Raw genomic sequence first — 16,557 nt, 5'->3', positions numbered from 1 at the left:
TAAAAAGTAAAAGTATGTGAGTCACTAACATCAAACTACATTATCAATAGGGCTCAATTGCGGTCGAGTGGACAAGAGCACTAGATGATTCAAGAAAGTGAAATACTTACATTGCTGGTGATAACGCTGTTCTTTTTAACCTGCTTGATGAGGGGAGTGTCATGGGGCAGGGAGTAACCAGTCGGCATGTAGTTCTTGTTGAGTTCTTTGTACCAGTTCTGAGAGGAGCCAATGCAACAGGGTGAGACACAACGGATTTCAGCTTGAAAAACATGTATGCCAATAGATGTACAGAAACACAATTAATTAAAACGCTGAACGTAAACCTGAAAGAAACCTTTTGAGAATAGTTTAATATCTAAAACTACTTCGTATTTGCTACCTAGAGTAGTGCACTATGTTTATTTTCTGCAATTTCTCAGTGTTTAATTTATGCACTGTACTGATTATTTATGTGTCCACAATCTCAAATTACTTCTTATTATAGCATAAACAATAGAGTGTGTTTTGCGTAGGATGCTCCTTACATCCAGGATTTGTGAAAATATTCTCACAGTATACATACTGTCCATATATAACGGTAATTCCTAAACAAGTACAGTGAATATCAAGGAATATTAACTTACATCACTCTGGATGTGGTTTCCCCGGCGTGCCCTTTCTGTGTCAATGGTAACAGCAGGAGCAGTGTTTGTGCCCTTGATGTTGGCATTGTAATCAGACCGGTAGTGCAGCTGGAAAAAGAGAAGAAAAAAGATGAGATGTATGGTAAAAAATTTTTGTTACAAATGACAAATAGGTAGTCAACATTGTTAAGAAAATTTAAAGAGTCACTTACATCGCTCAGGTTCTGGGCATTCTGCTTGGCCGTCTCATACACTGGAGTGTCCGTCACTACTGAATAGTCCTTGAAAGCCTCAATACCTTTGGCTCTGTACTTGTTCTGGAATAAAAATACAAGAACATGGCAGTCAGCATCACTTTTAAATAAAAACGCTGGGTAGTATGAAAACTCTATAGAGGATTTACTGGACAGGAAGTTAAGATTACAAAAGTTGTGTAAGAAAGAGAAGAGAAATTTAAAAACAAAATGAACACCAGAAAGAGAAGTGAAAGTTATAAACCACATTACTTAAATTGAAGAATGCATATATTGAGTGGGCTAACCTCACTCTGAAGATCACCAGCACGCTTGACACGAAGGATTTCTGGTGTGTCCCAGGCATAGCAGCCGATACCCTTCAGCCAGTTGAGATCATCCTTGTAGACGATCTGCGGAGAGCCCACAGTGAAATGCACAAGTTAAGTGACTTTTGGCAGATATGACTGTATTGCAGTTGGCTGAAATCTGACCTTTTTTCATACAGTATATGGATTTAAAAAGTATGGGGACTTTATAGGCTCCACTGGCCACCCATGGCCGCCTGAATCAAATTCTGGTCACTAATGCTTGCCTACAGAGTGAATTCTGGGTTTCCAACTGTCCACTTGAGCTCAATCATGCAGGCTAATGCTCCTTCTCAGACACTGCGTTCCTCCAAGGAAAGTCGTCTGTCATTGCCATCCCTACACACAAGGCAATCTCAGTCCAGGCAGTTCTCGTTTGTGGTTCCCCAAAGGTGGAACAAGCTACCAAATGTTATCAGAGCAGGGATGTCTCCCCCTATCTTCAAGAATCTCTTGAAAACTCATCTCTTCTGAGAGTACCTCCTCTCCTATCACGTCTAACACCCTAACATGCCTAACTTGCACTTTCTGTGCACTTTCGGTGCATTTCTTTACCTGATCTCCTTGCACTTTGTCTTATTGCACAGATTTAGTACTTAGTGCTTACTTCAAGGTCTCCTACTGTGCTGAAGCTTTAGTGCTGTCCCTCACTTTTAAATCGCTTTGGATAAAAGCGTCTGCCAAATTAGTAAATTTTAATGTGAATGAAAATAATCATAGACCATATATACTAAGGCTCCAAAGCTTTCTTACTTTTCTCACTTTCTTTTGGTTTCATATGATTTAAAGAATATCTATTTTTTTCTCCTTTATTATATACATCCTTGAATGTACAACGTATTTATAAATATTGAAATGATGAAGGCAGCTGGAAACTGGTTATCACGTTAAAATACAAAACTATCTTACACTCTAAAAGATGCTACGGTTAAAAAAGGAAGTTAATAAGGAGACATTAGATCATCAAAAACGATATACCTGGCAAAATATAAGCAAGAATGTGGTTGTAATTTTGTATCTGTAGCTACCGTGGCTACGCAGTAGCAAGCACAGAATATCAGACTGAGGGCAGTTACTCACATCACTGAGTTGCTCGATGACTTTGCGTGCTTGGACGTACATCTGCATGTCAGGTAGGCATATCCACTGATGCAGATACTTGCGGTAATTGATCCCACTGATGGTGGTCTGGGTGTTGCGGGCAGACAGGATCTCCAGCATGTCTGGCGGGATATGGTTCTTGGCCTTGGTCTTCTCATAGTTCTCCCTGTACAAACGCTGTATAGATGGACAACAGATGGTTCTTTTAGTTCTTGCATTATGTATGCACAAAAAAAATCTACACCGCTGGGTGCATTTTGGCTCGTTTGTTAAAATAGAGCAAATCTTACAGTGCAGCTCCTGTATTTCTCATTTAAAAAATGCCGATATGTGGAATATAAAATGGCAAAGCAAATTCTTATTTACATCTAGGACCAGCTTTCCAGCTTTGACGCAGCGAGCAGTGGCAGGATCGTCCTCAAGAGACTTGGGCAGACTGTAGAGGGATTTGAACTTCTCATAATCCTCCTTGTACTTCACCTAAAGGGACAAGATGATTCATATTGTCTCTTAACGATATATACGAAGAAGAAAAATCCCAGCATAATAAAACTATGGAATAAAATTAACAGAACTCATAGTTGAACTCACGCTGCTGAGAATGGTCTTTTGCTGCTTGGCGTGTTGCAAGGCACGTGAGTCATGTGGAATGTGGTAGCTCTTGGCTTTGATTTTGTCCCAGGTAGCAGTGTAGTTTTTCTGTTGACAGAAAACAACGTTATCAACTTGTTGTTGCATGTAAACATGCAGTTTACAAAGCTGATGTCTGAAACCTTGTCACCGACTGAAAGACAGATATGTTTATCTTCACTTACATTGCTGAAGAAGTGTTTGAAGTTGTGGCATCTGGCATAGTCGTAGGTATCCAGAACAGTGGTGTACAGGTGTTTCTCCTTGTGATAAGCCTCCCTATAGTTGAGCTGTTAAAGACAATCGTTTAAATAATGCATTCAGTTGGAGGCAGGCATTTTAAAGTCAAATAATATGTATATGTTTTAAAAGTCCAGTTCACTCACCTCACTGGCCCAGGTGTGACCCAGAACAGCAGTCACATAAGCAGGGGTGTCTGTCACAATGGAGTAATTGTTGAATTCTTTCTTGGCATCCTCTCTGTATTTAAGCTATAAGGGAAGGTATTACATGGCCAAATTATCACAGTTCCACAGGGTAATGAATTAAATTATTTTGTAAATGCTATGGTGGTTCTAAGAATAACATCTCGGCTCAGGAAACCATAAACCGTGAATCATGTTTTAAAAGGTTTTCTGTGATCTTTCATGTTGTTACTCACTTCACTCTGCAGCTCGTGGCACTTCTTGGCACGAACGATTTCTGGTGTGTCCCAGACATAGCAACCAATACCCTTCATCCAGTTCAGGTCATCCTTGTAGTACACCTATTAATTGTCAACGGCAAAAAGCACAAAACTGTATATTCAATAACAGAGAGAACATTTGGATTTTTGTACAATCTCTTGCACAAAACTCTATTATAGCATATACTGTATATCAAGTTGACCACTATCAAACTTTTGTCTTGGGACAGAGTTGCTTGTCAAATAAAACTGTAGCAACAAAGAAAATTCTCAATTAATGAGAACAACTCAAAAATAAATGTGATTACAATAGTTCCCAATAGCTCTCAAAACCTTAAATAAGAGAGTTTTATCAACTATCAATTAACCCTATATCATATACATAAAGATAGTTACTTTGAGTTCACTGCCTGTATATTTAACATAAAATTTTAAAACAGTCCATTGTGACGTGAGTTTTTGATCGATCGTCTGCCACAGGATGCAGCAGGACGTACATCACTGAGGATCTCGTTGGTCTTGCGGGCACGAATGGCATCCTCCTGTTCAGGATGGCAAGTCCACTGGTGCAGGTAGGTGCGGTAGATTACGTCACTCAGCATATCCTGGCACCGCTTAGCTACCAGGTTAGAAATCACGTCAGGTGGGATGTGGGTCTTGGTCTTGTTCTGATGGTAGTTCTTGTGGTAGAGCCTCTGTAAAGACACGCATAGCATGGGCAGTTATTGACATTGCCATTAAAATTGTGAAACAAATTAACCAAAAATGACGATTATAACAAATATAAATCCTAACCTCTGTGATAAAAGCAATTTATATGCTTAAAAATGCTAAATGAAGAAGATTTACAAGCCATACATCTTGCATCCTTGAGTAACATATCTCGTTGACATATGAATTAAGTTTTCTTTTATTGTGCCAAGAAAAAATATTAAAACGCCATGATATATTTGGAATAAATGGAGAAACAATATCTTACCAGTCCCTTGTTCTTCTCCTGCTTTCCACAGCGCATCACTTCGGGGAAATCCACCAGGGTTCCAGCCATGTAGTGACCTTTGGCCTTCTCATGGGAATCCTTGTACTTGACCTAGTAGGATCCAGAATGATGAAAGTCTGAATTATATTCACAATACTATAAGGAGAAAACCTCTGCTTTTTCATTATCAGCACTGACTGTTATAAAGAAGTGCAAAACACTCACATCACTAGCGATCTCCCTGCCTTTCTTGCCGCTGAGGAGTGGGATGTATTCATGGTCCAGATGGTAGCCTGTAGCCTTAGACTCGTCCCAATGCAGTTTGTAGAGTTTCTGAAATTACACAAAGTAGGCACAACATTAAAAAAAAGGAAGATTAAATGTAATTATTAAATGTAATTAGTAAATATAATTTATCATTTTAAAGTACCTCACTGACGTTCTTCGACACCTCCCTGCTATGGGCCAGTAGAGGAGTGTCATCTGACCCAATGTAATGACCCTTTTCTGCATTGAATGTCTCTTTGTACTTGAGCTGGCATAGGAAGAAAAGAAGATAATTTAGATTTTAGATTTGCTAATTTTTATTCATGTGCATCTTGAAATTTAGCAATTTAAATGTTAGATTTTTACATACATCACTGAGGTTGGCAGAATTCATCTTTGCCAAGAGAATTTCAGGGCGGTCCACAACCAGGGTGAATTTTTCAAAGCCTTCTTTGGCATTCTTCTTGTAAAGCCTCTGCAAATTAAATTAGGGCATCAAGATGAGACACAGTGAGCTGACACCAGAATGGGCTAAAATAAAATTTTCAAATCCAAAGACAGAATATAACACAGTAAACATACATCGTTGAGAATTTCCTGGGCTTTCTTGACCTTGACGTGGTCAACAGAGTCTGCTGCCACCCAGCCGCAGCCGCGCATCCATTCCAGGTCAGACTTGTACACATTCTGAAGACAGAAACCGAAGACACATTTTAGTAGGTCACGAGAAAATTTCCTCTCAATTTAATTAGTGACTATGATAAATGAGTCTTAGTTTGGTGTAATTCCTGAGCGCACTCACATCGCTTTGAAGATCATATGCTTTGCGGGCCTGGATGACATCGTTCTGGTCTGGCAGACAAGTCCAGTTGTGCAGGCGAGTTCTGTAGTTGTCATCATTGACTTGGATCTGGCACTTCTTGGCCAGTTCAAATTGAAGCATGTCCACTGGCAGGCGGAACTTGGTCTTGGAGTTGTTGAAGTCCTTCTTGTACAAAACATCACTGGCAATCTTGGCTGAGTTCATAGCCAACATAATCAGAGGGTCGTCCTCGACACTGCGAGCACCAATGTGGTGGCCAACCTGCTTACGGTATCCATCAAGGTATTTGTGCTGCAGGAGAGACAAAAATTATTGTCTCCATAACAGCGTGTTCTTATTTAAATTAAAAACCGTTTTAATAAATGATCTTATTAATGCAGAACAAGATGCAACATTGTAGTAGCTACTCACTTGACTCTGCACTTTAGTCATCTGGATGCACTGCTTGATTGGCACAGCATCTCCAGGCATGAAGTACCCTGTGGCTTTGACGTGGTCCCATGCTTGGGAGTACAGTTTCTACAAGAGATGGAAATAATTAGATAATAAAAGGGGATCAAATCGGTACAGTACGATGTATTCTTGTGTTGAAATACGCAGCAATTATATCACATGGGGAGACATCTTACTGGGTGAACGTTCTTAGCCACCTCTCTGGCTGTGGCAAGAGTTGGAGAGTCAACCAGTGAGTAGTGTGTCTTATCCTGGTGCCAGGCCTCACGATATTTGGCCTGAAAAGAGTGAGAAACCAACATTTAGTAACCAAAAACACCTAACATCCGATGTTGCCACTTTTATATGAGGTGATTAAACGGAAGAGAGGACTTTAAGCATATCCAAGCAGGTTCTGAAAAGCTGAGAGTCATCCTTACCTCGTTGAGAACATCAGCAGCATTCTTGGCACAGACCAAGTCAACTCTGTCAGTTGGAACTGTGAATTTCTGGTCATCCAACTTGACACGGTAGCCTCTCTGTATAAAAGCAGGAAAGATATGTCAAAAAATAATTCAGCAAATTTACTAGAGATACACGTGCACATTATTTTCTAATTAAATAAACCAAACTTCCCTTAAATTTTTTTTTACAAATGTATATAAAATTCGTAATATTACAACTACTTACAAAGTCAAAGTGAAGTTAATTAGTAGTCAGACTTACTTCAGCCAGGATCTTCTGTGCATGCTTCACCTTCATAACATCCACACACTCATGTGGCACCCATCCACATCCGCGTAACCAATCCATGTCAGCTTTGTACACAGCCTGAGGATACAAAGCAGGCAGATTTGCTCATGTTTTTCCATGACATGTCATTTATACGGACAATGATCACAATGTGAAAGATTCTTGAGCTAAAATAGAAAAACATGATCATTGCTACAATAGTGTATGTGAATGAAAACTATCCATGTGCACTACCATAAACCTACATCACTCTGGAGATCATAGGCCTTTCTGGCCTGGACCACATCGTTGGAGTCTGGCAGACAAGTCCACTGATGCAAGTAAGTTCTATAGTTGAAGTCATTGACTTGAGTCTGGCATTTCTTGGCCAGCTCAAGTATCAGCATATCCACTGGCAGGTGGAACTTGGTCTTGGACTTGTTGAAGTCCTTCTTGTACAAGGCATCACTGGCAATCTTGGCTGAGTTCATAGCCAACATGATCAGAGGGTCGTCTTGCACGCTGCGAGCACCAATGTGGTGGCCGACCTGCTTACGGTATCCATCTTTGTACTTGTACTAAAAGAGAAGGGATGAAAGGTTAATGACAATTCATCAAATAGCTAATTTATTAAATTGCTCTAATCAAACCTTATCCAAAAAGTTTTCTTACATCACTAACGATATCTCTGGAAGCTCTAGCCTTCAGCACAGAGATAGCATCCTCCTTGATATGGTAGCCTTTGGCCTTCTGATCATCCCATGCCTTTGTGTACAGTTTCTGCCCAGAACAAAAAAACCATCAAATAAACTGTAAGACATACTGTCAACATATCAAGCTCATGTACTGACAGGATAATACTTTTCAAGGAATGAGATTTTTTTTTAAGTTCTAAGATATTTGTGTATATTTTTAAATGTTGAATAATAGTAATGATACAAACTTACGTTGCTGACGTTGATGGCATTTGCTCTGGACAGTTCAAAGGTGGGGGTGTCAGATGGCAGGTGAATGGTGAGCTTTTCTTTATCCCAGACTTCCCTATATTTCCTCTGTCAGAGTGAAAAAAACATTGACTTCTTTATTTTGACACATTAATTCATACAGATACTTGTACAAAATATTTAGTTTTAAGTTTTAAATTCACCAGAGAAAGAATTTAGCATGCTGAAAAATGTTATTACTCACATCGCTGAGGTTGTCAGCGTTTTGCTTGGACAGGACAATAGCTGGGAGGTCCACAACGCTGGTGAAGTTGACAGTGCTTGGGTGCTGGCGGTAGAGCCTCTCATTGAGAATAGTCTGGGCATTTCTAGCTTTGATGACATCCACAGAGTCTTGAGGTGACCAGCCGTATCCTCTCAGCCACTCCAGATCAGATTTGTATACAGCCTAAAAAACAAACATCAGTTTTAACCTCATCAAATACGATTATTTTTGTTCTTTTTAGGATTTGTATTTTTCTGACTGCAGGGTGTTTCATAAATGGATAAAGAAATTCCATTCAAATCTGCAGGATGCAGATCTAGGTTCACAGTGTTGGGAATGATACGAATATCTATGAAACTCGCAGATATAGAAACCTCAACAACCCTAAGCATGAGTTTGCATGGTCAAGAAAACATAGTAACTTTATGTAATTTCTATTATGGTAATGATACTTTTTGGTATAACAGGGTAGGATAAGAGCTAACAACAAACTCCAACAATCCTTCCTTAGTTCATCGTCTCTCCACAAGCCCCTAAATTTTACATGTACTTACATCACTCTGTAAGTCGTAGACCTTTCTGGCCTGGACCACATCATTGGAGTCTGGCAAGCAGGTCCAGTTGTGCAGATGAGTTCTGTAGTTGAAATCATTCACTTGCTGCTGGCATTTCTTGGCCAGTTCAAGTGTCAGCATATCCACTGGCAGGTGGAACTTGGTCTTGGTCTTGTTGAAGTCCTTCTTATAGATGTTGTCACTTGAGATCTTGGCTGCATGAGCGGCCAACATAATCAGTGGGTCGTCGTTAACACTACGGGCACCAATATGATGGCCGCACTGCTTGCGGAACCCAGCCTTGTATTTGTACTGAAAATTTGAGACAGAAATAATTTGATGATTTCTGAATACAAATCATTGGAACAAAGTGAAGGGAATATGAAAACTTTTAAAACAGAGGTACAGACTTACATCACTGACAATGTCTCGGGAGGCTTTGGCTGATAAAACAGAAATTGCATCTTTGGGAAGGAAGTAGCCCTTATTAATGCAGTCCACATAGCCTTCACGATAATATTTCTGAGGAAACAAGAATGATGCTGTTAAGGTCTCTGATATATATATACACACTCTGTGTGTTGTATACCATAATACAAAATACAGTACCTACATAAGGAGCAGACAATTTCCTTTACAGTAGATGTGACAGAAAAGTCAGCAATCTTGTGATCATGTCATCCATTGCTCAAACTTTAGCACAATTAATTGATTAAGATAAGTAAAGAGAGTTAACAGTTACTGATATGTTATTAATCATATATACTAGTTGGTGATACAACTACATGAAGAGCCACTGCATTACCAGACTTGTGTTGAGTTTATTCTGTCTGGCCAGGAGGATCTCTGGGGTGTCAGGCATGATGTGAAGGTTGGTCTTATCATTCTCCCAGGCAGAAATATATGCTTTCTGTAAACAGCATATTAACATGATTTAGAGAGACGTGACTATATTGGAGTCATAGAACATTATTATAAAACAAACAGGACTTTGTCAAAACAAGTAATTTTTTTTTGTCAAACAAAAGGAACTACTGTAACATTTTGTAAATGTTTAAAAAATACTGATGAAAAGAATACAATGAAATAACATTAAATAAGATGTGCTATCTCTACCTTGTCCATGATCTGGGCATTGGCCTGAGCAAGGACATAAGGCATGTCACTTGTGTTGGCAGTGAACTTGAAGTTGCTGGGATGCTGACGGTACTTCCTCTCGCTCAGGATCTCTCCTGCTTTCTTGGCCTTTTCCACATCAAGTGACCCTATTGGCACCCAACCTGTACCCTTGATCCATTCCATGTCAGCCTTGTACACAGCCTACAAGTGGGAGGACAAGAGTAATATTGCGTTTTAAAAGTGTGACTGCAGTGTTCAGCAAACAGATTATATCAAAATTCTCATTACTCACATCACTCTGCAGGTCATACACCTTTCTGGCCTGGACCACATCATTGGAGTCTGGCAAGCAGGTCCAGTTGTGCAGATGAGTTCTGTAGTTGAAATCATTGACTTGGATCTGGCATTTCTTGGCCAGCTCAAGATTCAGCATGTCCACTGGCAGGTGGAACTTGGTCTTGGACTTGTTGAAGTCCTTCTTGTACAAAACATCGCTGGCAATCTTGCCTGAGTTCAGAGCCAGCATGATCAGAGGGTCATCCTGGACACTGAGGGCTCCGATGTGGTGACCAACCTGCTTACGGTATCCTGTCTTGTATTTGTACTGCATAGAGAGAAAGAGTGAAGTGACAGTTAGGAGAATAACCACCAGCACACATCAAAACAAGAGAGAAAAGAATTCAATTTGATGTTACATACATCACTAATGATATCTCTTCCATGTTTGGCAGCAACAACAGAGACAGCATCAGCCTTAAGGTCATAGCCCTGTCTGAAGATCTCGTCGACAGCTTCCCTGTATAGTTTCTGAAAAAGGAATGAAAATAGATGAATTATGAAATGATAATCATGGAGCCTATGACACTGATATTCACTGACATATATAGATATAGAAAACTAGATCAAGTCAAAACAGACCAAACATACCTTGCTGATGTTGTATGCATTAGCTTTGGAAAGCAACAGCTCAGGCATGTCAGGGGTCACATGAGTCTTAACCTTCTCAGCCTCCCAAGCAGCAATGTAGTTTCTCTGTGGTGAGAAACAGAAACACAAGATGTAATCACCAGGTAACGACTGAACAAATGTGCAAAATTTGTAAAAGAGGGATATGATATTCTTCACCTTGTTGATGATATCAGCATTTGTTTTGGCTAAGACCATGGGCATGGAAGTCATGTCAGTCGTATATTTCAGTGTGTCTGGTTTCTGCCTGTAGAACTGTTCACTGAGAATATCTGCAGCATTCTTGGCCTTCAACACATCCAGTGAACCAATGGGGATCCATCCTACACCTACAATTTCATCCATGTCAGCTTTGTATACAACCTGTTGGGCAAAAGCATGTACATGTAACATCAAAACACACGAGCACAGTCAAAGTGGTATATGTTGAGATATGTTGAATATGTCAGGTGCTTACATCACTCTGAAGATTATAGGCTTTCCTGGCCTGTACAACATCATTGGAGTCTGGCAGACAAGTCCACTGGTGCAAACGGGTGGTGTAGTTGGCATGATTGACCTGAATCTGGCATTTCTTGGCCAGTTCAAGACTCAGCATATCCACTGGCAGGTGGAACTTGGTCTTGGACTTGTTGAAGTCCTTCTTGTACAGAGCATCACTGGCAATCTTGGCTGAGTTCAGAGCCAGCATGAGCAGAGGGTCGTCCTCTACACTGCGAGCACCAATGTGGTGGCCAACCTGCTTACGGTATCCTGTCTTGTACTTGTACTGATGAAATCAGCAGTAAAAGTTTTGTGTTACAACTAGAACATCTCTCACATTGTGTCTTATACTAGTGTGTTAGAGATACTGTATATGATGCAGTTTAAGTCACTCACATCACTGATGATGTCCCGGGAGGCCTTAGCAGACTTGACAGAGATAGCATCCACAGGGAGGAAATAGCCCTTTTTAATTGTGGCCTCATAACCTTCTCTGTATAGTTTCTGCAAAGAAAGACATAAATTAATACATTTTCTGTATGAAAAAATGGTTCTACAATAGTAAAACTATATATTATCTCCTAATAAAATCTATTTAAGAGGGAATATAACATGGAGATGTAATTGTGGCATTTAGAAAAGCTTGAGAATATAAAAATTTTCCCAGTAAAATTTGCAGTACTACTTGCTCAAGGGATAATGTTCATAAATTCTACTGTAAGAATCTCATCTGGCTGCTAATTCAAGTAAAAATACGGAGTAATTTGAATGAGGCTTAAGGTGGTTAATAAGCAATCAGAACTGCATACAAGAGGGTCTCCAAATCCTGTGAAAATTATTTTAAACAGTTATAACATTGTCACACCTCCAACACAAGAACAAGCCTTTACATAGATATAGCCAAGATCACATAACAAAACTATTCATTGTTCATCTTTCTGTAATGTGCAATAAGAATTCTACCAACCTTGCTCATGTTGATAGCATTCTGCTGAGAGAGGAGGATCTCAGGAGTGTCAGGATTCATGTGCAACTTGGTCTTTTCCTTCTCCCATGCTTCGATGTAGAGACGCTGGAACAAACCACAAATAATCCCAGTGTTAACTATGCTATTAACCAAAGAAATTATCAGAGTGAAACCTCCAATGCAAATCAAGATAATGATGAATTCTACCTTGTTCATGGTCAAGGCGTTATTCTTTGCCAGTACAATGTTCATATCATCTGTGGGGCACGTGAAGGGAAAAGTGCTGGGGTGCTGTCGGTAGCTCCTTTCACTCAAGATCTCCGCAGCCTTCTTGGCTTTCTCCACGTCAAGTGAGCCAATGGGGACCCAGCCCATGCCCTGGAGCCACCTCAGGTCAGCTTTGTAGACAGCCTGTGACAGCAGCAGCACAGAATTTAACTCTTTGCATACTTTGTAGTATGCACATAAAATAAAAGATTATCAGAAACAAATAGCACAGAAGCTACACTCACATCACTCTGCAGGTTATATGCATGTCTGGCCTGCACGACATCATTGGAGTCTGGCAGGCAGGTCCAGCTGTGCAAACGGTTGATGTAATTGGCATGGTTGACCTGAATCTGGTTCTTCTTGGCCAGTTCAAAGGACAGCATGTCCACTGGCAAGTTAAACTTCGTCTTGGACATGTTAAAGTCCTTCTTGTACAAAGCATCACTGGCAATCTTGGCTGAGTTCAGAGCCAGCATGAGCAGAGGGTCATCTTGCACGCTGCGAGCACCGATGTGGTGACCAACCTGCTTACGGTATCCTGCCTTGTACTTATACTGGAAGAAAAAGGAAATAATATTAATGTTTGTTAACAGTTACGCACACATTTTGTACAATGGGTAAAATAAAATAATTTGTTCACTAGACTCAAACTGGAAAAGAAAGATCTGAAATGCCCTTCTGCTGTAAATTTTATAATAAATGTTACAATCAACTCACTCACATTAAGTCACTTTTCACTTTTCATTTCAATAACAAAACATCAGAGACACCTACATCGCTGGCAATGTCCCTGGAAGCCTTGGCTGCGATGATGGAAATGGCATCATTGCGCAGATCATAGCCCTCCTTCTTGGCATCTTCATGTGCCTGTTTGTACTTTGTCTGTGAAGAAAGACAGTCATCACAGAGACATTAAGTATATAAATTTACCATTGAAAGTTATCCATAAATGAGAATAGCTGTGCCAACATAACTGTTTCATATTTCACATACCAAACTGTAGTTGACATTGTTTGTTTTGGCCAGAAGAACATCCATAGCGTCGGGCATGATGTGGATATTTGTCTTGTCATTCTCCCAGGCCTCGATATATGTTTTCTGCAGTCACAGAAACAAACAACATTAGAGTTTACTGACATTACGAACCATGCATGTATGCATTTTTATGATAAAATACTGTCCTTATCATATCCATATATAGTCAATTGAATTGTGTGATATAACAATAAAAAAAATCTTTGAATATGATTTCATACCTTGTTCATAACATGAGCATTGGCCTTAGCCAGCACCATGGGCATGTCTTCGGTAGTGGTTTTGAATTTGTAGTTGCTTGGGTGCTGACGATACTTTTTTTCACTCAGGATCTCACCAGCTTTCTTCACCTTCTCAACATCCAGTGAACCTACGGGCACCCATCCAATACCCTGCAACACCTTCAGATCCTCCTTGTAAATAACCTGGACGAGACAAAAAGGGTGTATTATGGCTTAAATTCTTCTAAAACTGCATTCATAAGCACGAAAACTTTCCAGATGATTCAATTTATAAATTCATACTCACATCACTCTGCAGGTTATACGCATGTCTGGCCTGCACGACATCATTGGAGTCTGGCAAGCAGGTCCAGCTGTGCAAACGGGTGATGTAATTGGCATGGTTGACCTGAATCTGGTTCTTCTTGGCCAGTTCAAAGGACAGCATGTCCACTGGCAAGTTAAACTTCGTCTTGGACATGTTAAAGTCCTTTTTGTACAAAGCATCACTGGCAATCTTGGCTGAGTTCAGAGCCAGCATGAGCAGAGGGTCATCTTGCACGCTGCGAGCCCCGATGTGGTGACCAACCTGCTTACGGTATCCTGCCTTGTACTTGTACTGGAAGAAAAAAGAAAGAAAAGTTCCATGGTTTCACGTACAGTGATAAATATATGCTAACTGTGTATCATCAGTGAAATCCAACTGCTTACATCACTGGCAATGTCCCTGGAAGCCTTGGCTGCAATGATGGAAATGGCATCATTGCGCAGATCATAGCCCTCCTTCTTGGCATCTTCATGTGCCTGTCTGTACTTTGTCTGCAAACAAACACAAACATCCCACAAATGATAAGTATGGTTCTTTTCCATTGTAAGTGGGGCTAGGTGATAATTCAGTATCATTATATTTTGATTTCAAGTTGAATTTTTTCATGTTGATATGCTCATATATGAAATTCTGTTATCCAAATAAATGATTCAAAGCAGGTTGTAATTAAAAATATGTGGAAACAAAAAAGAAATTATTTTTTTTTTTACATATGTGAAGAGTTTAACTGATGTAGCATATAATAGTGGAACACAGTTCATTTCACTGAACGTTTAGTTGATTATCTCATATGTGATTCCACATACCTTGATATATATTTATCAATATCAGAAAAAATATCCTTATTAATATGAAAATATTAATTTCAATCATATCTCCCAACCCTGATGGAAAGTTATCCATAAATGAGAATAGCTGTACCAGCATAACTGTTTCATATTTCACATACCAAACTGTAGTTGACATTGTTTGTTTTGGCCAGAAGAACATCCATAGCGTCGGGCATGATGTGGATATTTGTCTTGTCATTCTCCCAGGCCTCGATATATGTTTTCTGCAGTCACAGAAACAAACAACATTAGAGTTTACTGACATTACGAACCATGCATGTATGCATTTTTATGATAAAATACTGTCCTTATCATATCCGTATATAGTCAATGGAATTGTGTGATATTACAATAAAAAAATCTTTGAGTATGATTTCATACCTTGTTCATAACATGAGCATTGGCCTTAGCCAGCACCATGGGCATGTCTTCAGTAGTGGTTTTGAATTTGTAGTTGCTTGGGTGCTGACGATACTTTTTTTCACTCAGGATCTCACCAGCTTTCTTCACCTTCTCAACATCCAGTGAACCTACGGGCACCCATCCAATACCCTGCAACACCTTCAGATCCTCCTTGTAAATAACCTGGACGAGACAAAAAGGGTGTATTATGGATTAAATTGTTCTAAAACTGCATTCATAAGCACGAAAACTTTCCAGATGATTCAATTTATAAATTCATACTCACATCACTCTGCAGGTTATACGCATGTCTGGCCTGCACGACATCATTGGAGTCTGGCAGGCAGGTCCAGCTGTGCAAACGGTTGATGTAATTGGCATGGTTGACCTGAATCTGGTTCTTCTTGGCCAGTTCAAAGGACAGCATGTCCACTGGCAAGTTAAACTTCGTCTTGGACATGTTAAAGTCCTTCTTGTACAAAGCATCACTGGCAATCTTGGCTGAGTTCAGAGCCAGCATGAGCAGAGGGTCATCTTGCACGCTGCGAGCCCCGATGTGGTGACCAACCTGCTTACGGTATCCTGCCTTGTACTTATACTGGAAGAAAAAGGAAATAATATTAATGTTTGTTAACAGTTACGCACACATTTTGTACAATGGGTAAAATAAAATAATTTGTTCACTAGACTCAAACTGGCAACTATAATTAGTTGCCTACAGTAAAAGGCATGCCTTCTGTCCAATAAGAGAAAAGAGAGATCTAAAATGCCCTTCTGCTGTACAATATAATAAATGTTACAATCAACTCACTCACATTAAGTCACTTTTCACTTTTCATTTCAATAACAAAACATCAGAGACACCTACATCGCTGGCAATGTCCCTGGAAGCCTTGGCTGCGATGATGGAAATGGCATCATTGCGCAGATCATAGCCCTCCTTCTTGGCATCTTCATGTGCCTGTTTGTACTTTGTCTGCGAAGAAAGACAGTCATCACAGAGACATTAAGTATATAAATTTACCATTGAAAGTTATCCATAAATGAGAATAGCTGTGCCAACATAACTGTTTCATATTTCACATACCAAACTGTAGTTGACATTGTTTGTTTTGGCCAGAAGAACCTCCATAGCGTCGGGCATGATGTGGATATTTGTCTTGTCATTCTCCCAGGCTTGGATATATGTTTGCTGCAGTCACAGAAACCAACAACATGAGAGTTTATTGACATTACGAACTCTGCATGTATGCATTCTTATGATAAAATACTGTCCTTATCATATCCATATATACTT

The 16,557-nt window shown here is 39.8% G+C and overlaps 1 protein-coding gene across 1 annotated transcript in view; it reads right to left on the bottom strand.

Annotated features, from left to right (window-relative positions):
* The window catches only part of neb (nebulin), a 64,398-nt gene that overhangs the window by 26,513 nt on the left and 21,328 nt on the right, over positions 1–16,557 (bottom strand). Inside the window, exons 44-91 of the mRNA XM_040147731.1 lie at positions 16,348–16,452; positions 16,129–16,236; positions 15,547–15,858; positions 15,240–15,443; positions 14,978–15,082; positions 14,412–14,519; positions 14,008–14,319; positions 13,701–13,904; positions 13,438–13,542; positions 13,219–13,326; positions 12,687–12,998; positions 12,382–12,585; positions 12,175–12,279; positions 11,604–11,711; positions 11,182–11,493; positions 10,884–11,087; positions 10,686–10,790; positions 10,458–10,565; positions 10,051–10,362; positions 9,756–9,959; positions 9,445–9,549; positions 9,054–9,161; positions 8,640–8,951; positions 8,065–8,268; positions 7,824–7,928; positions 7,549–7,656; positions 7,143–7,454; positions 6,871–6,975; positions 6,585–6,683; positions 6,342–6,443; positions 6,124–6,231; positions 5,692–6,003; positions 5,472–5,576; positions 5,260–5,364; positions 5,053–5,157; positions 4,848–4,955; positions 4,623–4,733; positions 4,141–4,338; positions 3,620–3,724; positions 3,345–3,449; positions 3,144–3,248; positions 2,920–3,027; positions 2,695–2,808; positions 2,308–2,505; positions 1,168–1,272; positions 839–943; positions 627–734; positions 111–218 (exon numbers count right to left, since the gene is read on the bottom strand). Of these exons, the coding sequence (XP_040003665.1) occupies positions 111–218; positions 627–734; positions 839–943; positions 1,168–1,272; positions 2,308–2,505; positions 2,695–2,808; positions 2,920–3,027; positions 3,144–3,248; positions 3,345–3,449; positions 3,620–3,724; positions 4,141–4,338; positions 4,623–4,733; positions 4,848–4,955; positions 5,053–5,157; positions 5,260–5,364; positions 5,472–5,576; positions 5,692–6,003; positions 6,124–6,231; positions 6,342–6,443; positions 6,585–6,683; positions 6,871–6,975; positions 7,143–7,454; positions 7,549–7,656; positions 7,824–7,928; positions 8,065–8,268; positions 8,640–8,951; positions 9,054–9,161; positions 9,445–9,549; positions 9,756–9,959; positions 10,051–10,362; positions 10,458–10,565; positions 10,686–10,790; positions 10,884–11,087; positions 11,182–11,493; positions 11,604–11,711; positions 12,175–12,279; positions 12,382–12,585; positions 12,687–12,998; positions 13,219–13,326; positions 13,438–13,542; positions 13,701–13,904; positions 14,008–14,319; positions 14,412–14,519; positions 14,978–15,082; positions 15,240–15,443; positions 15,547–15,858; positions 16,129–16,236; positions 16,348–16,452 (7,518 nt within the window). The remainder of the gene's footprint in view (positions 1–110; positions 219–626; positions 735–838; positions 944–1,167; positions 1,273–2,307; positions 2,506–2,694; positions 2,809–2,919; positions 3,028–3,143; positions 3,249–3,344; positions 3,450–3,619; positions 3,725–4,140; positions 4,339–4,622; positions 4,734–4,847; positions 4,956–5,052; positions 5,158–5,259; positions 5,365–5,471; positions 5,577–5,691; positions 6,004–6,123; positions 6,232–6,341; positions 6,444–6,584; positions 6,684–6,870; positions 6,976–7,142; positions 7,455–7,548; positions 7,657–7,823; positions 7,929–8,064; positions 8,269–8,639; positions 8,952–9,053; positions 9,162–9,444; positions 9,550–9,755; positions 9,960–10,050; positions 10,363–10,457; positions 10,566–10,685; positions 10,791–10,883; positions 11,088–11,181; positions 11,494–11,603; positions 11,712–12,174; positions 12,280–12,381; positions 12,586–12,686; positions 12,999–13,218; positions 13,327–13,437; positions 13,543–13,700; positions 13,905–14,007; positions 14,320–14,411; positions 14,520–14,977; positions 15,083–15,239; positions 15,444–15,546; positions 15,859–16,128; positions 16,237–16,347; positions 16,453–16,557) is intronic.

This window comes from Xiphias gladius, chromosome 16 (genome assembly GCF_016859285.1).
Source record: "Xiphias gladius isolate SHS-SW01 ecotype Sanya breed wild chromosome 16, ASM1685928v1, whole genome shotgun sequence".
Classification (NCBI taxonomy): Eukaryota; Metazoa; Chordata; class Actinopteri; order Istiophoriformes; family Xiphiidae; genus Xiphias; species Xiphias gladius.
This window is presented reverse-complemented; position numbering and strand designations above follow the sequence as displayed.